The sequence below is a fragment of the Coregonus clupeaformis genome, chromosome 40 (genome assembly GCF_020615455.1).
Source record: "Coregonus clupeaformis isolate EN_2021a chromosome 40, ASM2061545v1, whole genome shotgun sequence".
Lineage (NCBI taxonomy): Eukaryota > Metazoa > Chordata > Actinopteri > Salmoniformes > Salmonidae > Coregonus > Coregonus clupeaformis.
Window position 1 is genome coordinate 20,219,836 of NC_059231.1, and position 25,510 is coordinate 20,245,345.

The window sequence follows — 25,510 nt, forward strand, 5'->3', positions numbered from 1 at the left end:
GAAAACTAATAGATTCTACTATTTCTCTAAGAAATGAATGACTGATGATTACATAATATACTGCAGAAACCATGTACTGTAAGGGTCGAGTCCTGACTTGAGATCTGCACACTTAAAGCATGAAAAACACTGAGAATCTCACTGCTGATAGACTGCCGATAGGTACTTATGACAGTGGGAGGCCGTTCCTTGTCTTGCTAGAACAAAAGAGGTACCTGCTGTGTGCCGATCCAGTAGTGACGAACCTACCATTTCTACATGTAGAATCGCAATGCTCATCAGTGACAACAACTTGACTTTGAGCCAATCAGAGCACGAACCCCCATGTTGTGACAACAAGAAGGAAAAAATAGGGCATTTTCTCTGTATATCCACACGAGCTGGTCACACTTCATATACAATGTAGGCTGTGGGATGGTAGCTAGCTAAGTGCACAGACACAATGCATACAACACTAAATAATTCCTCCAAGCGAACCACTGTATCTGGTATTGACATTATAATTAAATCACAATGGATTAGCTAGTTTACATGAAACAGCTGCCTGTGTTAGCTGCCGAGTTAGTGCAGTGTCCTTAGCTAGTGAGCTATGTTATGCTAGCTATGCTAACGTTAGCTATCGAGCTAAACTTTTGGCTATGGGCTAGTATGTAGGATGTCCACCCACTCTGGGCAAATTGCGCTTCGTGATGACATTTCACTTCCTTATGTTATAAAATACATCTTACCAAGACAAATAGGATTCTTCATGTTCTGACTCGTTCAGTGGGGTCTTTCTCTAACATACTGAATCATTAACATTGTATCCAAAAAGTCGGATTTCGTAACCTAATACATCCGATAATAAGCACTGAGCTCTGTTGTCAGAGCCGTGCAGCTTTCTTGCCGAAACGTTTGAGAATTTTACATTTTGTGGTCATCTTCCAAGTTGTTTCCGCGGGTCGCAAATGGCAAATTTAGCATGACACGAGCTGAATTAAATGTAAAAGGCTTTGAAAATAAAAAGCTTGCGGTATACTTAGTGCTCCATTGACATGTCACATAGATACGCTTGTTTTTGTGAGAAGTCTTCCGAAAAATTATATGAACTTTGCATTTATATAATAATAATAATAATATGCCATTTAGCAGACACTTTTATCCAAAGCGATTTACAGTCATGCGTGCATACATTTTTAGGTATGGGTGGTCCCGGGGATCAAACCCACTACCCTGGCGTTACAAGCGCCATGCTCTACCAAGTGAGCTACAGAGGAACAGTGTATACTAAAATATGAAAATACTACTTGTCATGTCTCAAAATCGATATCCATCTTACCTCTGTATTGTTTTACGTCCTCCGGATTGGATAAGAAAGATGACGAGTTCCACGGTGAACCTGTCAGGTAGCCTTAATTCTTGCACAGCATCCAGCCTAGCTGACGCAATGCTATTTTCCTGATTTTTGACCCCTTTTTTCTCTGGCTTCCATTGATTTAGTCGGCCTAATTTGAACCATCCTACAAGGATAAAATCTCCAATAAATTTTGTACGGATTATGATAGAGACATGAGGTTTGGACCATTGTTTGTTTTTGTTTTGAGGATTATATAAACAATTAACATATTATTTTACCCATTGGTCAAAATATGCGTTTTGATTGGACTCCCTACAGTATGGGATTATGGTTTCTTCGTCATCTTGCTAGGTAGTTATCTAGCTGTGGCCATCTGGCTAATATCAACAAGGGCTTTCTACAAAATAGCAACATTAGCGCAGCAGCTAACATTGGAATCTAGACCATAAGCAACACACATGGACATGCATTGCCAAACAATACTACTGCCATCTTCTGGTTTGGAGTACTTTAACAAGGCTGAGTGGCTGACGACTTCAAGGTCTTTGCTGTGTGAACACAAAATATATTGGCAGGCAAACGTTTGACAATCCTACCAGTGTGTTTGAGCTTTAACTAAAATGTTCTTGAACAGACTTGAAGTCTCCCATTGACATACATCTATCTCAAGTTAAAATCTGTCTCTTACTGAGAAACCAAGAGAATGGTTTCTCTCTCTGAAGTGGAGGAAATTAGAACACTGTTACTAAACAATACTATGGCTATCTACTGTAAATTGAAGCCAGACTATTTGATGATCATAACAGAGATTCAGCTTTTTGCCTTACACAATCCAGGACAGAACAGAGGTCAAAACTGCATTACAGTGTTAACATACAGTCCATGACTCATGACATCAAGCAACAACTGAAAATGTGCAATGATACCCTTTTCACACTACTGGGCCAGACCAAGCGGAGCCAAGCTGAACTGCTCTGATCTGATTCCACATCCCCTGTAGTTGCTTAAACCGTGCTGGAAAGGACAATGTGAGAAAAAAATATGCAAGCCAGCCCAGTGCGGTTCAGGTTGGCCATATAGTGTAACCAGGTATGACTGTCCTTCTGTCTGGGGGCTGTTATGATGAACACTGTCATACACATGTAGCTGTCCATTAATTTAATCAAATAGGAAGACTATGGTAATTCAAGTCATTCAGGAAGCAGTTTGATGCTCTTTATTATTACACAAGAATCCAATACTTAGACCCTCAGTGGTCTTAGCGAGCCCACTGTACCTCTGTACTTCATGCTTCAGGGCAACGCACGCAGACAGGCAAAGTTAAACAAGTTCAATCAAATAAATACACTGTTGTTCGTTCAAGCTTCGCAGTGTAGTAGTCCTCTCAGTTCAGTGCACCGGGGAGGTACTGTCTGTAGTAGGACGTCATCCACTCACTGTTCCACGTGGTCAGAGGTCACCTGTTTGTCAACTCATGTCAGTATCCCCTTTGTGTTACTTCTGGCTCCCTGGCTCCATACCGTTATACAGGGTTGTGTCCATTAGGGCACACCGTAGCGAAAACGGGAGATAAAAACAAGCATTAATTAGTGGACGAGCTCAGATAGTACCTCCCCGTTTCACTCAGTTTCTGCCATTTTCTTCCATTCTCTGCCTACTGAACACGACCCTGGTGTCACGACCCAGGAATTAATACGGGGCGAAAAGTATAGAGCCGGTGGTGGGCCGGATGGGCCCTGGAGCAGCCCGGAGGAAGGAGCCCATGGAGCTCATGGAGCCTGGGAGGCCAGCAGTCTGAAAGATGGAAGTGTTGGGCCGCGGGTGCAGGGCGATGGAGGGGACAGTGGTGGGGCAGAAGGGGTTGGAGAGGAATGCGGCAGGGGAGATAGGCTTCACCAGGTCCTTCTGAAGAGCCAGCTTGGCCTGAAGAAGAGGAGAGGAGAGGAGAGGAGAGGAGATGAGAGGAGAGGAGAGGAGAGGAGAGGAGAGGAGAGGAGAGGAGAGGAGAGGAGAGGAGAGGAGAGGAGAGGAGAGGAGAGGAGAGGAGAGGAGAGGAGAGGAGAGGAGTTAAATGAGAAATAAAATCTATTCATAAAGAAATAATTCGTATTGATTAGCTACACAAACAACAAGCCATTATTTTCCATGAGCATAAAGGCCTGTCTTTAAGCCCACTGATGCATCAATATTCCTAAATGCTGTTTTAAGAAACTGCCAATAAATGTATTAACGATTAATCCCTGAAGTCGAATCAACTTTTCTTGAGGGGCTTTGATTAGGAACATATATGATACATACGGCCAGGACTGTGGAGCTGCGTTGCTGTTTGTTGTAAGGGCTGTATTTGGGCTTCATCGGTTTCCCAGCCACTCTGTCCTTGTGCCTTCTGCTGGAGATGTGCTGACAAAATACAACAAAAAAGATCAGTGACGTTACTGTGTGTGAATCCCTATGGGAACCTGGTCAAAAGTAGTGCACTATAAAGGGTATAGGGTGCCATTTGGGACACACCTTTTGGTGAGCCAATTATAAAAAGCCTGTAAGGTCCCTTCAAGCTGTAACAAGACAAGCACGGCATACTTGAGTTCCCAAAGTGAAATCAATTTCACGTTAAAAGAAAATGTTTTAAAGGTGAATTCTAGGATTTTAAATAAGTGAGTTCCCAGAATGTGTTTTCCCCAATTCCCCCTCTGACCATACTGTATTGTGATTGACCTAATCTCGGCACCAATAAATCTCACAAATCTTGCATGCGCGCTGGCTGCTGATCAGCTAAGATTTATTTATTCATTTGTGCACAAGAAAATTAAAGAGAGGTAAAAACCCAAAGGGCTGGAAAGGCCTGTCACGAGACACTATGGTGTACCTGTTTGAGCTGTATTTCTGAGTTGACATGGACGTCACAGATCTCACAATGGAACGTCTTGTTCTGCAGTCCGGAGCCTTTCAGCACGGTGGTGGCCTGGACTTTGAGCTTGGAGCCTGGTCTGGGATAGGCCTTAATTGGGCCTGCGCCGTTCCTCGCCTCAAGCATAGTTTTGTGTTTAGAACCTTCAGGGAACAGAAGAAAGGGAAAAACATAATGAAGTATATTGCACACGGAAAATACCATAAATAAAACATACAAAGAACACCATTTAATTTGTTTGGATTAAAAGTAGAACAGATTTTGTTTTCCCATCCAAAATTCTCATAGGTCTCACTGACCTCACTATAACTACATAACAGCCGTACGTGCCAATGTTAGCTAACAAACATCTGACATATTGAGCCCTTCTGCTTTTAACACAATTATGATGGCTAGGGGGCAAATCGGATTTCAATATGGTCAATATGAAATATTTTGTGACGTTGTTGTCATGTTGTATACTGGAAGGATGTTTTGGAAACGTTTTGTTGTACCTTTAACAACCCAAAGAAAAGTCCAGATAACAACCAAAATATGACATATTTCCCATGAAAAACAAAGGGGATTGCAGTGTGAAGGTATTTGTGGACATTGTTGTGAGATGGGTGTTAACAGAAGTTAAGGGAAAACTGAACAAGAACAAGCTGAAAGCCTTGCGGAGGAGGGTGGCACACACAACAGAGCAAACAGAAACAGATGCAGGATCACACCTGTGTTGTGGGCCTCCAGCTGCGACAGAGAGTTGACGGCCACTTTGCAAAGCGAACAGTACAGGAGCTTTTTGGCTTTTTCGTCCTCCGACTCTGGCGTGGGCTGAGTTGCTGTAGCAGTGGTTGAGGCCGTGAGCCCAGGCTTGGTGCTGCTGCTGCCACTGCTCTTCATAACAGGCCCCTGTAGTTGTACTTGTGTAGCTGATGGGGGGCTGGCAGGCGTGGGATCACACAGGACGGGATTACAGGGACTGAGGACGGCCATGGCTGTTAAAGCTGCCAGGGAGGAGGAGTTGGAGATGATGGGGACGAACGCATTTGGAGAAGCCAAGGTTTTATCTGCCGTGCTAGGAGGCACTGCGATTTGTTCTGAGATCAAGAAAGAGAGAGGGCGGGAGGGAGGGAAGGAGGGAGGGAGAGGGAAAGAGAGAGAGACACAACATCTGACAGTTAGTCCGGGAGCGTTAACAATATTGCAACTTTTGGTGACACATTCCTTAACATCTTTATTTTGGTGTGTTGTGTAAGAGTTTGATCCCTGGGGAGGGAGAGTTCTTTTTCACACAGCAGCAGCTGAGTAGCAGGAGCAGGACTGAGCTACTGGCCAGTGGTGTTTTCTGTATCTTTATCTCTCTCTCTTTCTGTGTGTACATGCCTGCGTACCAGTTTGTGTGCGTACGTGTGTGTGTGCGTCCATGTGGCCCTCTGTCAATGTTACAGAGCCCAGTTGTCAAACTCTTGTCCCCAAAATTGGTAAAAAATAACAAACAAGAAAGTATACCAGTTCCATTTAACGACAAAAAAATTGAAAAATCTGCCATACAGGTTGCTAAATAGTTGGGAAGAAATTTCCGATGTGCCCATTCCATGGCACATGGTTTATAAACTGATACACAAAACAACGCCTGATTCAAAACGTAGTTTTTCAATTTAAATGGTTATACAACATTCTTGCGATTAATAGAATGTTATGTATATGGGGGATACAACCATTCCAGCTCTGCAGATTTTGCTGGGAAGAGAGAATCATTAGATCACTTGTTTTGGTACTGCCCATATGTAGCTTGTTTCTGGTCACAGGTTCAGGAATGGCTGAAAAATCACATTTACCGAAAACTAACTCTGCAAATAGCACTGCTGGGTGACTTGAAAAGCCATAGTCAATCGATCAATAATACTCTTAGTAAAAATTGTAATCTTTAATTTACAATCAGTAGAAACTATGAGAATAGAAAGGTTCAGAACTTTTGTAAAACATCACAGCACAGTTGAAAAATATATGGCTAGTAGAAATCAAAACTGGATGGTTTTTAGAGATAGATGGGAGGGGTTGAGGGTAGCTGAAGGGTGGGACAAAAAAATACAATGTAAACTAACTAATGTAAAATGTACCCCCCCATTCATTCACAGATAAGAGATGGAAGGATACACATTGAAGCGATATTGACAAATACTGGTGCTTTGAATCAATGTGTTTACTTTTAACTGAATCTAGACTCAAAAACATTAAAGGAACATCCCTGTTTGACCATTCCCAGAATTTCACAATTTTACCCATTCAGACTCAAACCTTTAATACAGAACTACTCTGAAGAGCCGATTCGCAGAGCTCACAATTACACTGATAATCCAGCATGCTGTGTTCGTTCGTTTCAAGACATTACATAAAAGACAGCCTCTTATGTAAACAGCTGAAGCTAGCAATTTTAATGATTTCGTTTTTCAACTCTTTCTGTTTAAACTGAATCTGACTTCAGCCTCTCTGTTTGCCAGAAACCCAGCCAGGAGAAACAACAGCATCCCCCCGACAGAGAGTGGGGTTGCATCCCAAATGATACACTAAGGCCCATAGGTCCCAGGTCATAAGTGGTGCCATTTGGGACATAGCCTTGGTCGAAACAGAGGCTTGTACTAATATGGCACGATGGCAGCGACCATCAGAGAGAAGAGAAGCACCCCAAACATCCAGCTAGACAGTCTGTGACTCCAACTAACAGTGTGACATGGCACCCTATTCCCTATATAGTGCACTACATAGAGCTCTTGTCATAAGTAGTGCACTATACAGGGAATAGGGTGCCATTTGGGACACAGACACAGAATACTAACAAGTAGTATCGCTGGCTCTGGATCGTTACAGAACTTCAACCTAATCTCTGAAGAGGGCTGAGCAGTGAGTTTCTGTCTGTGTTCCAAAAGGTACCCTATCCCCTATATAGTGCACTACTTTTGAACTGGGTCATATGGGCCCTGTAGTGCACTATATAGGGAATAGGGTTCCATTTGGGACCCGACTAGAATCACCACTCTCGACGGGTCTGACCTAGAGTATGTGGACAACTACAAATACCTAGGTGTCTGGTTAGACTGTAAATTCTCCTTCCAGACTCACATTAAGAATCTCCAATCCAAAGTTAAATCTAGAATCGGCTTCCTATTTCGCAACAAAGCCTCCTTCACTCATGCTGCCAAACATGCCCTCGTAAAACTGACTATCCTACCGATCCTTGACTTCGGCGATGTCATTTACAAAATAGCCTCCAACACTCTACTCAGCAAATTGGATGTAGTCTATCACAGTGCCATCCGTTTTGTCTCCAAAGCCCCATACACTACCCACCACTGTGACCTGTACGCTCTTGTTGGCTGGTCCTCACTACATGTTCGTCGTCAAACCCACTGGCTCCAGGCCATCTATAAATCACTGCTAGGCAAATCCCCGCCTTATCTTAGCTCATTGGTCACCATAGCAGCACCCACCCGTAGTCTGCGCTCCAGCAGGTATATCTCACTGGTCATTCCCAAAGCCAACACCTCCTTTGGCCGCCATTCCTTCCAGTTCTCTGCTGCCAATGACTGGAACGAATTGCAAAAATCTCTGAAGCTGGAGACTCTTATCTCCCTCACTAACTTTAAGCATCAGTTGTCAGAGCACCTTACCGATCACTGCACATGTACACAGCCCATCTGAAATTAGCCCACCCAACTACCTCATCTCTATATTGTTATTTATTTTGCTCTTTTGCACCCCAGTATCTCTATTTGCACATAATCTCTTGCACATCTAGCATTCCAGTGTTAATACTAATTGTAATTATTTTGCACTATAGCCTATTTATTGCCTTACCTCCATAACTTGCTACATTTGCACACACTGTATATATATTTTCTGTTGTATTTTATGACCTTATGTTTTTTTTACCCCATATGTAACTCTGTGTTGTTGTTTTTATCGCACTGCTTTGCTTTATCTTGGCCAGGTCGCAGTTGTAAATGAGAACTTGTTCTCAACTGGCTTACCTGGTTAAATAAAGGTGAAATAAAAAAAATAAAAAAATAAAATACAAATTTGGGATGCATTTTCTGAAACCCTCTTACCTGCAGTTTGGACCCCAGGAAGAGTAGATGCTGCCTTGGCAACAGCTAATGGGGATCCTAATAAAAAACTAAATACCTCCTAATTGGCACTCCCCTGATGTGAGGCCAGACAGTGTGATTTAAAACAATATCAAGATCCAACAGAAATGAGTGCAAATTTACATTTTACAACACATTGCTTTAGATTTTAAGCTTTCTTTTTTGCCTTGGTTGGTAACACATGCTTACCATACATGTGGTCTATTCTGACTATATTAATCTATACATTAGTCATTAGATATTATCGTCTGTCCCCTATAGGTTACTACCACAGAGCAACTTGGAATTATTCTATGAAAAAAACTCAAATGGATGTGGTTTCACTACTTTATCCCAGTGAGCAAAACTGGTTGAAATGCATGGCACTTGTCACACACTAATACCTGTTAATTAGTCATTTAATTGGTTAAAGCATTTCCCAGACTTGGCAAACACTTATTCCAAAGACAAATACAGTGCACATATGCACATGCACACAAAGCATGTAATGACACAAGATAACACACAATTTTATTTAACTAGGCAAGTCAGTTAAGAACAAATTCTTATTTACAATGACGGCCTACACCGGCCAAACCTGGACGAATTGTGCGCTGCCCTATGGGATTCCCAATCACGGCCGGTTGTGATACAGCCTGGAATCGAACCAGGGGGTTTGTAGTGACGCCTCAAGCACTGAGATGCAGTACCTTAGACCGCTGCGCCACTCAGGAGCCCAGAGACTAGAGCATGGAGAGGAATGGAAAGTTTCCACATACCTGGTTGGTCAGAGTTGCTGGCCGTGACAGTGCTGGTCAAGCTGGTGGAGGTGGTGGTGGTGATTGTCTTTGCACTGTCCAGGGAAGGAGGAAGAGGAGGAGGTGGAAGGGAACTCTTGGGCGGCTTATTCTTGGTGTTCTCCTGTGCTTTGAGCTTCTTGGCATGTTTAGTGCCTTTGTAGTGCGCCTCGGCTTGGCTCTGCAGAGGGAGAACAAATGAACCATGCAATCAGGCTAGTTTCTCACACAACGGGTCTCAGTCATGGACTGCAATCACATCAAATCACATAGGAGACAAATACACACACACACACACACAGACACACACACTTCAATCCCACAGAGGAAAAACACAGCTTTCAATAGATAGGCCCAATCAGAGGAAAAATTAGAGAGATGCTTGAAAGTGTTTGATTTCTAGAGCGGATCATGATGTTAGGATTTTCATATGGCCAATGGGAAGAAGTAGGGTGTGTGTGTGTGTGAGTGTGTGTGTGAGAGAGAGAGAGAGAGAGAGAGAGAGAGAAAGAGAGAGAGAGAGAGAGAGAGAGAGAGAGAGAGAGAGAGAGAGAGAGAGAGAGAGAGAGAGAGAGAGAGAGAGAGAGAGAGAGAGAGAGAGAGAGAGAGAGCTTTAGACAAAATAATTAATGATAAGAAAAATAAATGAAGAAGAAATGGATTCTAGTGAGTGAGCAAAAAGCATTTTGGAGACAGAGTTTTAAATTGGTTTGATTGTACACTCTATATCCTGGATATATGGGGGAAATGACTACAATACACTCAGCGAATCTTTATGTTGAATTAGATTTAGCAGTTGAGTGGAATATCAGCTTACCTCAATGTGGTCTGGTGCATTGAGTCGCTATAGGTAAATAGCTTTATTTGACCAATCTTGTTTCTCACATCCTGTCCTTGCACATACAATCATTAGAATTAATTCATATTGAACCATGGTCCTCTTCTCTGAGGTGGAACTCTCCTGTCTCTATTACTTTTAAAGGTTTGTGGTCCTACTCATCACACACATATCTTTCAAATCCACGTGGCTATGGAAAGGGAACACCTTTGTTCTCCAACCAAGGTGCATTAATTGAGGCGCAAACTGAACTGAAGATATCCCTGTGGCTATAACATTTACAGAAAACACCTAGGTATCCATGGAAACTCAGAACCTCCAACCCTGGAGTGAGAAATGTCTTTAGAGAAAGTCACTGAGCTGAGGACACATGAGTCACTAGTGACATGAGATTATATCTGTGACTCAAGGGTTGCATCCCAAATGGCACCCTATTCCCTATATAGTGCCTTACTTTTGACTAGAGCCCTATTGGCCCTGGTTCAAAAATAGTGCCCTTAATAGGGAATAGGATGCCATTTGGAACACAGACAAGATGACTCACCCATACTGCCACGAGACAACCAGTCAGATGAAACACCAGAGGAAATGGAAAATCAAGAGTGTTTTCTCTGTCATAGATCAAATGAGACACTGGGTGTTTCTCAATATACCGTGCTCCACACTCATGCTCCGAGTGCATTCTCCGAGGACGTTCTCTTGAGTACGTTCTTGTGAGGACGAGAGTGTGGAGAACGGATAAAACATTGAGAAGCACTCGCACTCTCCCTACGGTATAACCTCACGCTGCACCTCCCCATTCACTGAACCTTCTTCCAGCCAGGACAATGGCAATAGAAACTAAACAAGATATACACAAAGCAAACGTTTTACTTCATAATTATCAGCTAGCTATATGTGAATCATAATGATCTAGCTAGCCAGCTAGTTTAACAAACAATAATGACCAAAAGCTAATGTTATGCTAGGTAGATGTCAATTCTTCATGGGTAGCTGAGTGGCGCAGTGGTCTAAGCCACTAGAGATCCTGGTTCGAATCCAGGCTCTGTCGCAGCCGGCCGCGACCGGGAGACTCATGGGCGGCGCACAATTCATCCAGGGTAGGGGAGGGAATGGCCGGCAGGGATGTAGCTCAGTTGATAGAGCATGGCGTTTGCAACGCCAGGGTTGTGGGTTCGATTCCCATGGGGGGCCAGTATAAAAAAATATATATATAATGTATTCACTAACTGTAAGTCGCTCTGGATAAGAGCGTCTGCTAAATGACTAAAATGTAGCTGGCCTAACAATTTTTTGTGGCTAGCTAACAGTAGTAGGTAGCCAGTTAGCCCTATGGGCTTGCAATCTACGTACACTACAGAGGGTATTGTAGGCAGGTAAACATGCCAAAATTAACACAGTGTGTATTTATTAACGTATCAAGATAAAATATTGTAGTCAGGCAACACATGAGATGTGAACAGGAAACATTTCATTCCGAAGTCTGAGTTTATTTTCTCTCGCTTCAGCTCAAATAGTGGCTGCCATTGATTTCAAATTTGCGTCATATTTCTGTGCATACTTTCCGTTGAAGCTTGCATCAATGCATGCTTCAAAAAATGTACAAACGGAGTACGCATTCGAGAACTGCCCTCCGTGCTTCATTTTGCATACTTTGATTTGGACTCAAGCCCGATGTCCACCAGATGCATATGCGTTTTGTTTTGATGGATGTCTATCCCGCATTTTGACGCACGTGCTTCGCTTTTCAACTTTCTTAACGCTAGCTAGTTGGAGTCTGTGTGTGTACTTCCGTTTGTACCACCGCATGGTAAAGCAAAACACGAGTTGAAAATATTGAATGCATGCGGTACACAGAACGCACCCCAGCCTAGTGTGGCACCCCCAGCATAGCGTTGCGGACTGCTCCATTGACAATGAATGACTTCTGCCGGAATGCAAAGAGTTTGATGAATGACATGAGGCGTCATTCTCCGACTCTCGTGTGCTCCAATTTGCGTGGTCAGAGCATGGTAGTATGCATTTTGAGAAACACCCACTGTGTGTACGCACTATGTCTGTTCGAATAGAAAAGGTGTCTAAAGATCCTTAAGATCCTAAATTGCCTAGAGATTTGCTTTCCTGATAGAAGAGAGTAAACTGAAGAAAAAGGCTCACATACTGCAGATGCAGTGAACAAGTAAACCTTTATGTTAACTACAGTAGGTGTAGTTGTCAATTAATCAAATTCCTGATTAGAGTAGCAGAAGTGAGGACACACTAGAAAAAGTATTATTACATAGAGTACTGCTGTAGTGTTTGTGTTTATACTTTTTCATAACGACAAGTTTTATGTCGGACGACAATAGAATGTTCATGATGTCACTGCGACAACTGTCGATAGACTTAGTATAAACCAGCCTTTAGTCTTGAAATCTTTGGTTGTTTAGTACACTACCATACTCACTCTGTTTAGCACATGGCCTCACGTGAAGCCTTAAAGAGATGGGTGGGGCTAAGGCTTAAGAGGGTGTGAACGATGCTGAATGGGTGTAGACAAAGAAGAGGTCTCCAGTAGGTGTACCAAAACATTCAAACATTCTCAAAAGTGAGGTTACAAGTTTATCAACTTTCAAAGCAGAACTACTTTCCCATTGTTCCTCAACCGTAGTGTATGATATAACCTTTTCTAGCTCTGAGTCGCTACTTTTATCCAATGTAAAAACCACCATTACAAATTTTGCTACATAAAACTGAGTCGAGCCGGTCGGTCACATTTTGTTATGTTACAGCCTTATTCTAAAATTAATTAAATAAATGTTTTTCATAATCAATCTACACACAATACCCCATAATGACAAAGCGATAACTGTTTAAAAAATTTTTTTTGCACATTTATAAAAAATAAAAAACAGAAATACCTTATTTAGAAGGGCCTTGGTCAGGAAGGTTAGTCAGGATCGAGTCAAAGATGAACGGAGCAAAGTACAGAGCGATCCTTGATGAAAACCTGCTCAAGAGAGCTCAGGACCTCAGACTGGAGCGAAGGTTCACCTTTCAACAGGACAACGACCCTACGCACACAGCCAAGACAACGCAGGAGTGGCTTCTGGACAAGTATCTGAATGTCCTTGAGTGGCCCAGCCAGAGCCCGGACTTGAACCCAATCGAACATCTCTGGAGAGACCTGAAAATAGCTGTGCAGCGACGCTCCCCATCCAACCTGACAGAGCTTGAGAGGATCTGCAGAGAAGAATGGGAGAAACTCCCCAAATACAGGTGTGCAAAGCTTGTAGCGTCATACCCAAGAAGACTCAAGGCTGTAATAGCTGCCAAAGGAGCTTCAACAAAGTACTGAGTAAAGGGTCTGAATACTTATGTAAATGTGATATTTCAGTTTTTTTTTTTATACATTTGTAAAATATTCAATAAACTGTTTTTTGCTTTGTCATTATGGGGTATTGTGTGTAGATTGATGAAGGGGAAAAACAATTTAATCAATTTTAGAATAAGTCTGTATCGTAACAAACTGTGGAAAAAGTCAAAGGGTCTGAATAATTTCAGAATGCACTGTATAGTGTATATAAACATGTCTAGTTAGATACCTTCCTTTGAAGTAGCCTACCTTATCCATTTGATCCCTGATTCATTGAATGAGGGAATAATTTTATAAAGACAAGTATTTGGTTGTAATGTTGCAATATTTTATACCATCCTCCAGGATAGCTACTGCATGGGTTTGCAGGCTTTTGTTCAAGCCCTGGTCTAACCACATTGTAGCCTAAACATCAGCTGCTCAACAGGACCTTGATAAGCAGACTTGGCCAAGCCTGCACACCCAGGAGCTCTCCAGATGGAGGGTTGACCACATGTTGACAACATGTGACTAACAGTACAGTTCTACTTTGCGGGGGGTTAAGTGCCTTGGTCAAGGGCACAACGGCAATAAATGGTGGGTCTGCATGGGATCAGACACAGTAGCCTTCCAGTGTCAATAATGCTTACTTTTTCATGTAGGCTATAATAATAGTCATGAAAATCTGGTTAAAAGTCATGGAGAAGTCATGGAAAATGTGTATAAACCCTTAATAGTGAATAATCAGAGGTGTCTATAGCATAATGTAATTTATGAATTTCAGTGAGCATAGTCTAATGGACCGACTTGGAAAAAGACAGCTCCTGCACTTCTTTCATCCCAAGTCAAGCACTGTGTACAAATAGAGCTTTCAAAGAGAAACGCACTGGCACACTGTTACAACCTGTCTTTAGGCCATACTGAGTAGTGTTTGCATTTGTTCTCCATTACATACACCCTAGGTATGCATTATGTCAGCACTCTGTGGACTAGCAGAGATCATTTATAGAGACATTTATAGCTGGAGGGCCAAGTGCCAGTCTTGTGAATGGAGTTGGACCGTTGCTTTTTAAAAACGACTCTCTCTCTCTGCATCGCTCTTTCGCTCTCTCCCTGTCTCTTTCTCTCTGTGTATCTCTCTCTCTCTCTCTCTCTCTCTCTCTCTCTCTTTCTCTCTGTGTATCTCTCTCTCTCTCTCTCTCTCTCTCTCTTCTCTCTGTGTATCTCTCTCTCTCTCTCTCTCTCTCTCTCTTTCTCTCTGTGTATCTCTCTCTCTCTCTCTCTCTCTCTCTTTCTCTCTGTGTATCTCTCTCTCTCTCTCTCTCTCTCTCTCTCTCTTGTGTATCTCTGTGTCTCTCTCTCTCTCTCTCTCTCTCTCTCTCTTCTCTCTCTCTCTCTCTCTCTCTCTCTCTCTCTCTCTCTCTCTCTCTCTCTCTCTCTCTCTCTCTCTCTCTCTCTCTCTCTCTCTCTCTCTCTCTCTCTCTCTCTCTCTCTCTCTCTCTCTCTCTCTCTCTCTCTCTCTCTCTCTCTCTCTCTCTCTCTCTCTCAGGAGTAAGTGTACTTGTGACACACTCCTGTACTGCAGTTGCTGCTGGATGCCTGTGCAGTGTGCGTGTGTGTGTGTGTGTGTGCGTACAGTACGTGCATGCGTGTGCATGTGCATGCGCATATGTAGCTGAATCACTGACTACCTAAGATGAATCAGACAATGATGCTCTATGAATGGTCTGTGTTTTCATGCCAGCTGTCACAACTAGTACCTTAGTCTCTCTAAGTTCCCCACAGTAACAGCCTCAGAGCATGCAATCTCACCTTGGTGCCCTGGCTCCTTCCCAAAAGCTTTCAGTGTAGATACTGTAATATTAGTGTACTTTTTAGCCCTGGCAGACTGCATTCTCATGGTGGAAATCTCACGGAATCTAAACACGCATTGGTTACCCATAACTGTTACTGGTTGACTAAATAAATATAAAATCAAACTAAATAGACTAGATAAAAGTTAATTTAAATAAGAATGTGCCATGATTTCTAGGTTTATGGGAAATACTATTGCAGTATGTTATGGTATTATAGCTGTTTTATTTTCCACTCGTAGAGAGGCAACTAGAGGGGGTCGGCAGATGTGTGTGGTGTTGTGTTGTGACCTAGTTCATTTGGACTGTTAACCACACTTCCAGGTGTCGTTAAATTGAGGTTCTATTAGCTTAACTTAAAAAAGAAAGCGTCTTGATTTCTGTTTGTGGAATGTATTATTGCTATGTTTGTCTGCAAGGAGCTGCACACCTAGTGAGGCCACTTGAGAAGGCCGGCAGATGTGTGTTGCATGGTGTTGTGGCCTAGTTAACTGAGACTTTTAACAGCAGCTAATCTGGAAATATACATTATCATGAGAGCTCCAGTGAGTATTCATTACACATGACAAATCAACTTGAAACTTAGTTACTGGTTTAATAAATAAAAGTGCCACGATTTCTACGATTTCTCTTTGTGGTGATATATTATTGGTGTGCTTGTTTGTTTTATTCCCACTTCTATTGAGGCTAATTGAGGGGCAGATGTGTTGTGGCCTAGTTAACTTGGAGAGTTTTGTTTTAAAGACAGGGTTAATCTGGAGTGGCCTGACCTTTGGGTCTTCTTCTAATCCAGAAAACAAAGACCATCCTATTAAATGTTAAGAAACAGCCACTAAATTAATCATAGCTAATTAAAACCCTTAAGGAAATTGTTCCAAAAACACATTTTCACGTGATCTTATGTAAAGTTAATGTGATAACATGTGACAACATGTAAAGCAACATGTGATACCATGGAACTACACATGTGAAAACGTGAAGTGTTCCAAAAACATGTTTTCACATGATTTCGCATGTGAAATGTCACTTGAAATCATGTGATTTTTCTGTAAGAGAACTAATTGAAGAAACTTCTGAAACACTGTCAGAAAGACATCGGCTGTGTCCCAAATGGCACCCTTGTCCATACGTATATACACTGAGTGTACAAAACATTAGGAACACCTGCTCTTTCCATGACAGACTGACCAGGTGAATCCAAGTGAAAGCTATGATCCCTTATTGATGTCACTTGTTAAATCCACTTCAATCAGTGTAGATGAAGGGGAGGATACAGGTTAATGAAGGATTTTTAAGCCTTGAGACAATTGAGACATGGATTATGTATGTGTGCCATTCAGAGGGTGAATGGGCAAGACAAATCAAATCACATTTTATTTGTCACATGCACCGAATCAACAGGTGTAGTCCTTACTGTCACGTTCGTTGAGTACAGGATTGGACCAAGGTGCAGCGTGGTATGCGTACATGTTCGTTTATTGAATAAACACCGAACAAAACAACAAAAGCAACGTAACGTGAAGTTCTAAAGGCTAACATCAAACAAGCCAAACACACAGAAACAAGATCCCACAACATAGGTAGGCAACATGGCTGCCTAAGTATGATCCCCAATCAGAGACAACGATCGACAGCTGCCTCTGATTGGGAACCACACCTGGCCAACATAGAACTAGATAAACTAGAATGTCAACATTCACATAGATATGTATATACACATCGATATTCACACACTGACCAAACCAACGAGAAACAACAGGCATTAAAGGTCAGGGCGTGACAGTACCCCCCAAAGGTGCGGACTCCGGCCGCAAAACCTAACTTAACCGGGGAGGGTCCGGGTGGGCATCTAGCCTCGGTGGCGGCTCCGGCTCCGGCTCCGGGCATGACGTCCTCTCCCTTACTGTCTCCCCGTTGCACCCCTGGTCCGGTCTGGACCTCGGCGCGATGCTTCCCCTCTCAGTCCTCCCACGATGCACCAAGCCATGTCTGGACCCTGGTGTGGGAGGCCCCGACCCTGGAGCGGGGTTGACGTCTGGTTCTGGAGTGGAGCCACTGACCGGAGCTGAACTGGACCCCGGTGGAGCGGACTGCTCTGGCTCTGGACTGGAGCAGCTGACCGGGGATAGACTAGGCACCAGTAGAGCGGACTGCTCTGGCACTGAAGTGGAGCCGCTGACCGGAGCTGAACTGGACCCCGGTGGAGCGGACTGCTCTGGCTCTGGACTGGAGCAGCTGACCAGAGCTGGACTTGGCACCGGTGGAGCGGACTGCTCTGGCACTGGAGTGGAGCAACTGACCGGAGCTGGACTGGGCACCGGTGGAGCGGACTGCTCTGGCACTGGAGTGGAGCAGCTGACCGGAGCTGGACTGGACACCGGTGGAGCGGACTGCTCTGGCACTGGAGTGGAGCAGCTGACCGGAGCTGGACTGGGCACCAGTGTAGAGCAGTTGACCGGAGCTGGACTAGGCACCGGTGGAGCGGACTGCTCTGGCACCAGCTGTACCGGGCTGATGACACGCACCACTGGTCTGGTGCGAGGAGCAGGCACGGGCCGTGCCGGACTGGAGACACGCACAACTGGTTTGGTGCAAGGAGCAGGCACGGGGCGTACCGGGCTGGCGACACGCACCACTGGTTTGGTGCGGGGAGCATGCACGGGCCGTACAGGACTGGATACACGCACCACTGGTTTGGTGCGGGGAGCAGGTACGGGCCGTACCGGACTGGATACACGCACCACTGGTTTGGTGCGGGGAGCAGGCACGGGCCGTGCCGGACTGGAGACACGCACCACGGGTTTGGTGCGAGGAGCAGGCACGGGCTTTACCGGTCTATGAAGGCGCACTGGCGGCACAGTGCGTAAAGCCAGCGCATAGCCTGGTGCCTGCACAGTCACACGCTCCTCAAAGCGAGTGCGGGGAGTTGGATCTGCTAACCTCTGCTCTAAAGACTGAGCTCTCTGCTGCTGGAGGGTTAATTCCTCTCTCAGCTTCTATTGTTGCCTGGCCAGCTCCTCTCTCCGTGCAACCATTGACTCCTTCTCCCTAAGGGCCTCCTGCAGCGCCTCCTTTTGAAGGGAGCTCTCCTGCTCTATCTTCGCTATCAGCCCCCGTAAGGTGGTTGTCTCTTCTGTTAGAGTGCTAATCTGCAGGTCTCTCCGAGCTTCCTGCTGCTTAGCCAACCACCCTGTGTGCCCACCCCCCAAAAAATTTTTTATAGGGGTTGCCTCTCGGGCTTCCTTAGCGGTCGGGACCTTTTGAGTCGCCGTTTTATCTCCCTCGCTGCCTCCGTCTACTCCCAAGGAAGGCGATCCATCCCTGCCTGTTCACACTGCTTGGTCCGTTGGTGGTGGGATCTTTTGTCACGTTCGTTGAGTACAGGATTGGACCAAGGTGCAGCGTGGTATGCGTACATCGTTTATTGAATAACCACCAAACAAAACAACAAAAGCAACGTAACATGACGCTCTAAAGGATAACATAAACAAGCCAAACCAGAAACAAGATCCCACAACATAGGTAGGCAACATGGCTGCCTAAGTATGATCCCCAATCAGAGACAACGATCGACAGCTGCCTCTGATTGGGAACCACACCCGGCCAACATAGATCTACAATAACATAGAATGTACACCCTGACCAAACCAACAAGAAACAACAGGCCTTCAAGGTCAGGGCGTGACACTTACAGTGGAAGGCTTACTTACAAGTCCTTAACCAACAATGCAGTTTTAAGAAAAATAAGTGTTAAGTAAAAAACAGATAAGTAAAAATAAAACAATAACAAAAATAGACAAATAACAAATATTTAAAGATCAGCAGTAAAATAACAGTAGCTGTCACGGATTCTGCCGAGGCTGCTCCTCCTCCTTGTTCGGGCAGGCTTCGGCGTTCGTCGTCCCCGGAGTACTAGCTGCCACCGTTGAATGTTTCTATGTTTGATTGCTTTTGTCTGTCTATTGCACCTGTGTCCGTTTGTGTCTGATTATGTGTTCTATAAGTTGCCTGTTTTGTATTGGTTAGGTTGTGTGTTGTTTTTCGCATGTCAGTTAGTGCTGCGTGTTTACTCCGTTTGTTGTTTTGGTGTTTACGCACAGTTTGCGTAATCGCTCGCCTCTGTGTGTTTTTGAGGCCGTTTATTGTATTTTTGCCTAGTGGTTAACTAGTAAACTTTGTTGGACTAAACTTCGGTGTCCTGCGCCTGACTTCCACACCACACTTACATCAGCCCTTGACAGTAGCGAGACTATATACAGGGGGTACCGGTACAGAGTCAATGTGCGGGGGCACCGGTTAGTCGAGGTAATTGAGGTAATATGTATATGTGGGTAGAGGTAAAGTGACTATGCGTAGATAATAAACAGAGAGTAGCAGCAGCGTAAAAAGAGGGGTGGGGGGGACGGGAACAATGCAAATAGTGCAGGTAGCCATTTGATTAGCTGTTCAGGAGTCTTATGGCTTGGAGGTAGAAGCTGTTAAGAAGCCTTTTGGACCTAGACTTGGTGCTCCGGTACCGCTTGCCGTGCGGTAGCAGAGAGAACAGTCTATGACTAGGGTGGCTGGACTCTTTGGCAATTTTTAGGGCCTTCCTCGGACAAAAGACCCCGACTTTGAATACCACTGCTTTAAGGGGTATAGTAGAGCTCCCCTTTAATGAAGCCATTGAGGACCGGCCACCTGTCTTGCCTGAGTCTTATCTACACTTCTCATACTACAACATCATTAAGCTTTAATGAGGAAAGCAGGTTGTGTTTGTGTTCGTATCATATCTGCCATCTCAGGTATGTTTCACATGGAGCTTCCTCCAAACTAGGGAACTTATCTCAGCTGGATCAAGGATAGTCGCAAAACACACACACACACACACACACACACACACACACACGCACACATATAGCCACACACACACGCACACATATAGCCACTGAGCGTTGAATCGACAGCTAACATAAAATGACATGGTTTCTGAGGAAAGAGCTTGCTTCCTCACAGTGCCTGCTTGCTTTGCTTTCATCTGAATGATATGTCTCTCTCTTCAATTGAACACAAAATGGTTGAGGATAGAAGAGAGGATGCAATATCAAGTGGTACTGACCATTATTTTAATGACTCTCTCGTTTCCCCAGCCTGCAGCCCTCCTAGCTGTATCAATCCAATATTGGTCTGACTTTAAACATACAGGGCAGATGATTCTCTCTCTCTCTCTCTCTCTCTCTCTCTCTCTCTCTCTCTCTCTCTCTCTCTCTCTCTCTCTCTCTCTCTCTCTCTCTCTCTCTCTCTCTCTCTCTCTCTCTCTCTCTCTCTCTCTCTCTCTCTCTCTCTCTCTCTCACACTCTCTCACTCTCTCACTCTCTCACTCTCCTTCAACAATGTGTTAAAAAGCTGATAGTTTCATAAATAACAGTGGAATGGTTCAGATAGACATTGGAGTAATATACTGGTGAATGTTGTGAGAGTTATTTCATCAAGATCTTTGAGAATGATTGGTCTGGTAGCCAATAGCCATTTGTGAAACTTTATTTATATTGCAAAAGAGCACATCGAAAAGCTATTTTTCACAGTGGGAAGAAACTGAGATTAAGTTTTAATAAAAAATAAAAATAAACATTTTATGGACCTGTCAGTTTGCCTGTGGGTTTAGCGTGAAGCATAATTACATATTTAAAATGATTCATGCAATATAAAGTAGAGACATTTATTTTATAGAGGCTGCACATAAACCACTGCTGGACATGCATTAATCAGAAGCCTTTAACTAATATGACTAATTTCTAAGATTATGTCCCAAATGGCACCCTATTCCCTATAAAGTGCACTACTTTTGACCAGGGCCCAATGGTAGTTGGTGCACTATGTGGGGAATAGGGTGCCTTTTGGGACACATCCTAAACTTCTGGCTGTTAAAAGGTTCTAATTGAGGACGTTAAGTACCACAGACGTTGACTTGAATGCTCTTTCACAGTCATAATATAAGGGCCAACCATGCTGGTATGGAAATGCAATAAAACCAATTTCGAGTCGTGTACTCCGGGTCAAAAAAGAGCATAAATGGTAGCTACTAGCAAGGCTCTGTGAATTACAATGACATTCCACTTAAAGCCTATCCAACATCAGAGAGATAGCTACCACACTGTAAACGTTGTGCAATTTTCCCTTATCACAAAGGTGATAATGTATCTTGAATAAATTGGATTTAAAGAAGGAGACAATTCTAAATTCCTTTCCATTTAAGCAATAAAAACAACTGTCAGATTGGTTTACTCTTCATCTTTATTCACGACTTTACTCATATTTACTCAGCAGCTGGGATTATGTTATTGTTCACAAAAGCAAACATTGCGTTAAGAAATCTCGAGAGCAGCTAAATATTTTATTAGGTTGTTAGTCACATCCTCGGGAGAAGGTGATCGGTTATCTAGTGAGCGCATTTTATTTGCAGTGCGGTGTTGTTACCGTGCCCACAGTGCTGTCACCTAGCTACAGGCCTTCTGGTATAAAGTATTGTATATTTAACAGCTGTTCACTCATTATATTTCTATGTCGGAAGTGGCACTCTATTCACTATATAATGCGCTACTTTTGAACCGGGCCCATTCAAAAGTAGTACACTAGAGGAAATAAAGTGCCATTTGGGATGCCGACTATTGCTCCTCCTGAGCGGCAGACAAAGTCTCTATGAGAAATTATTCAGCACTTGAAACTTCATTAGAATCTCATTAAGGGGGTGCTAAGATCCACAGGCGTCCTCTCCTCTCATCTCCCCTCCCCTCCTCTCCCCTCCCTCCTCTCCCCTCCTCTCCTCTCCTCTCTCCCCCTCCTCTCCTCTCTCCCTCTCCTCTCCCCTCCCCTCCTCCCCTCCCTCTCCCTCTCCTCTCCTCTCCTCTCCTCTCCTCTCCTCTCCTCTCCTCTCCTCTCCTCCTCTCCTCTCCTTTCCTCTCCTCTCCCCTCTCCTCTCCCTCTCTCCTCTCCTCTCCTCTCCCTCTCCTCCTCTCCTCTCCTCTCCTCTCCTCTCCTCTCCTCTCCCTCCTCTCCTCTCTCTCCCTCTCCTCTCCTCTCCTCTCCCTCTCCTCTCCCCTCCTCCCTCCCCTCCTCTCCCCTCTCCTCTCCTCTCTCTCCTCTCCTCCCCTCTCCTCTCCTCTCCTCTCTCCTCTCCTCCTCTCCTCTCCTCTCCTCTCCTCTCCCTCCTCTCCCCTCCCTCTCCTCTCCTCTCCCTCTCCTCTCCTCTCTCTCCTCTCCTCTCTCCTCTCCTCTCCTCCTCTCCCCTCCCTCCTCTCCCTCCTCTCCTCTCCCCTCCTCTCCTCTCCTCTCTCCTCTCCTCTCCTCTCCTCTCCTCTCCTCTCCCCTCCTCCTCTCCCTCCCTCCTCTCCTCCTCTCCCTCTCCTCTCCTCTCATCTCCTCTCCCCTCTCCTCTCCCTCCCCTCCCCTCCTCTCCCCTCCCTCCTCTCCCCTCCTCTCCTCTCCTCTCCTCTCCTCTCCTCTCCTCTCCTCTCCTCTCCTCTCCTCTCCTCTCCTCCTCCTCTCCTCCTCTCCTCTCCCCTCTCCCCTCCCCTCCTCTCCTCTCCTCTCCTCTCCTCTCCTCTCCTCTCCCTCTCTCTCCTCTCCTCTCCTCTCCTCTCCTCTCTCTCTCCTCTCTCCTCTCCTCTCCTCTCCTCTCCTCTCCTCTCCCTCTCTCCTCTCTCTCTCCTCTCCTCTCTCCTCTCTCTCTCCTCTCCTCTCCTCTCCTCTCCTCTCCTCTCCTCTCCTCTCCTCTCCTCTCCGCTCCTCTCCTCTCCACTCTCTCCTCTCACCCCTCTGGCTCCAGAATTGGATGGCACAGAGCAGCTACAGCACTCCAAATAATACAAGATCTTAAATTACACTCTTCAGTTTTACACTCACAGCAGCAGCAGGATGGGGACGGTGATGGATAGGCGTCAGTGCTTTAATGAGCCCTGCCTGAGACATATCCCACTGGGCACACCACGTCATTTCGACGAGGAAATGTAGGTAATATTTGGTTAAGACGTTGATCAATGAGATTTCAACCTTTGTTCACCCACTCAAAAACACAACAGCCAGAAGTGTTATCACTGCGCTATCAACCATTTAAAAGCACAACAAAGTTCAAATGGGAATACAATGTCAGATATTTTGTATTTATACAACAACTTAATGTGTTATCACCGTGCTTCATCTAATAGCACAACCAAATTACCTGGATTGCAGTTTAGATTACATTAAAAGTACATAGTGCAAGGGATCAATGCTGTTCGAGATTCTGCACATTATTATAGCAATTGTGAAGATCTCCACAGACTTGCGACCTTTGCATGCTAACAGAGATTTAGCCAGTTTGTGCCTAGTGGGATGTCTTTCCTGCACTGCATAAACAACAAGGCAGACAAGCACCAGAGTGACAGTGCTAAGAGGACATAAGGCTCAAAGTAAAATAGATTATGAGTAATCATGTTTCCTTTAAGCCACTTAGTTTTTTTATAATCCAAGGGAGTGTCCCAAATGGCACCCTATTCCCTTTAGAGTGTACCCATAGGGCTCTGGTCAAAATGAGTGTACTATTGGGAATAGGGTACCATTAGGTAGACAGTCCAAGGCTTACTTAACGCACTTTCTATTTCCTCCCGTGTGTGATGACGTACATCTCCTGGAGTACTGGGCCGTAAAAATCCTTCCTGTGTGTTATGACCAACAAAAGAATAGTAAGAACATGTCGGCCGTGCATTTATACAGTACAGAGAGTTATGTGAGTTTGACAGAGGATGAAGGAATGTAATATCAAATGTGTCAGGGTTGGTGACACAGGGCCAAATCTCTCTGACACTTCAACAGGGCCTTCTCTTCAGGTTAAGGGAGTGGTGAGTGGCTTCAGAGTGACTGTGAGAGTCTCCAGACAATGGCACCCTTTTCTCTATATAGTGCACTACTTTTGACCAAGGCCCATAGAGCCCATTGTGTATGAAATAGGGTGCCATTTGGGATGCAACTTGTGACAGTGTCCAACCAGAGAGGAGAGGAAGGAGACTGGTAGAGACAGAGAGGAGACTGGTAGAGACAGAGAGGAGACTGGTAGACAGAGATGAGACTGGTAGACAGAGAGGAGACTGGTAGAGACAGAGAGGAGACTGGTAGACAGAGATGAGACTGGTAGACAGAGAGGAGACTGGTAGAGACAGGCCTTTCTCCCTACATGGATCACAATACGGAGAATACATGCGACCAGGATTAGCATCAAAGACCGGATTTGTTAGCTGCAACTCCTTTGATACTTCAGGCTTCATCCCCCGTGAACTCTTCCAGAGAGAGAGAGCAGATAGAGATGGTTTGCTTCTCTTGAAAGCATTCTTCAACACTTATCGTGAGAACAGAATGCTTTATGTTATCATGACAAATTAAATCATTTTTCCTCTCTTCCTTGGTACTGGGAAAGGAAATAAGTAGAAGTGGCCACAACTTGAATCCCCCACAGTCATCTCTGTTGGAAAAGGAGAGTTTCACAGTCGATAACAATCAAGCAATTACACACAGCTGGGGACAACAACAGGAGGGAGAGGAAGAACACCTTGAGTACCTCTAGCAATGTGATTATGTCTAGCTATGTGTTCCTCAAACATCCAGGAGCTTTCAGTGGTTTACTGATGGAGACAAAGTGCCAACAATTGTTCCTTTTTGCCTACAATTTAGATCAAAGGACACAACAGAAGACAAACAACAAACCCTGGTGAAAAAATCCCCAATGCTGAGTCCGAAATGGTACTCTATTCCAGTACACTACTTTTGTCAAAAGTAGTGCACTTTTTTAGGGAATAGGGTGCCATTGGGGAAATCTTTCCTCAATTACTCCTCACAGTAGGACCCCTGTATCAGACTGGGCTCTCTGTCACCCCAACATAATTTATCTCCTATTATAATGCCTTAATCAAGGCCAGCAGAGAGAGAACAACACAGCAAAACAGGAAGTAATTACCACTTCTTTATGTGGGAGAACAGACTGGCCACACAGTTGGTAATCTCGGCACCCAGAACCATATCTCCTTTGGTCTGGACAGTTAGTATATTATAATGTTTCGTCTGTCACCAAATACTACACAGTAGTCCACCTGTACTATTTGGTCTACAACACTTTCCCTATTGGGTACTACAGAGTAAAGGCTAGCCACCTAGTAGACGACATGGTGGTTGTGTCTAAACTAAAAATATCCACCTGTAGGGGAGAGTGGGGGAAATTGAGCATCACTCCGTCAAGGGAAATATTATATTCTTTCTAACAAAGACATCTACATATATTTCAGGATGTTGTGTATCCCTGGAAATAATCAGAATGTAAACATTACAGTTTTG

The 25,510-nt window shown here is 44.4% G+C and overlaps 1 protein-coding gene across 3 annotated transcripts in view; it reads right to left on the minus strand.

Moving 5' to 3' along the window:
• Nucleotides 1–1,232: 1,232 nt before the first annotated feature.
• LOC121554968 (zinc finger protein 385B-like) overlaps nucleotides 1,233–25,510 on the minus strand; it is a 171,856-nt gene continuing 147,578 nt past the window's right edge. For all 3 annotated transcript variants that reach the window (XM_045212106.1, XM_045212108.1, XM_045212107.1), the window contains 5 exons: nucleotides 9,130–9,328; nucleotides 4,955–5,323; nucleotides 4,203–4,387; nucleotides 3,635–3,736; nucleotides 1,233–3,259 (listed from right to left, as the gene is read on the minus strand). In XM_045212106.1, the coding sequence (XP_045068041.1) occupies nucleotides 3,026–3,259; nucleotides 3,635–3,736; nucleotides 4,203–4,387; nucleotides 4,955–5,323; nucleotides 9,130–9,328 (1,089 nt within the window). In that variant the 3' untranslated portion in view covers nucleotides 1,233–3,025. The remainder of the gene's footprint in view (nucleotides 3,260–3,634; nucleotides 3,737–4,202; nucleotides 4,388–4,954; nucleotides 5,324–9,129; nucleotides 9,329–25,510) is intronic.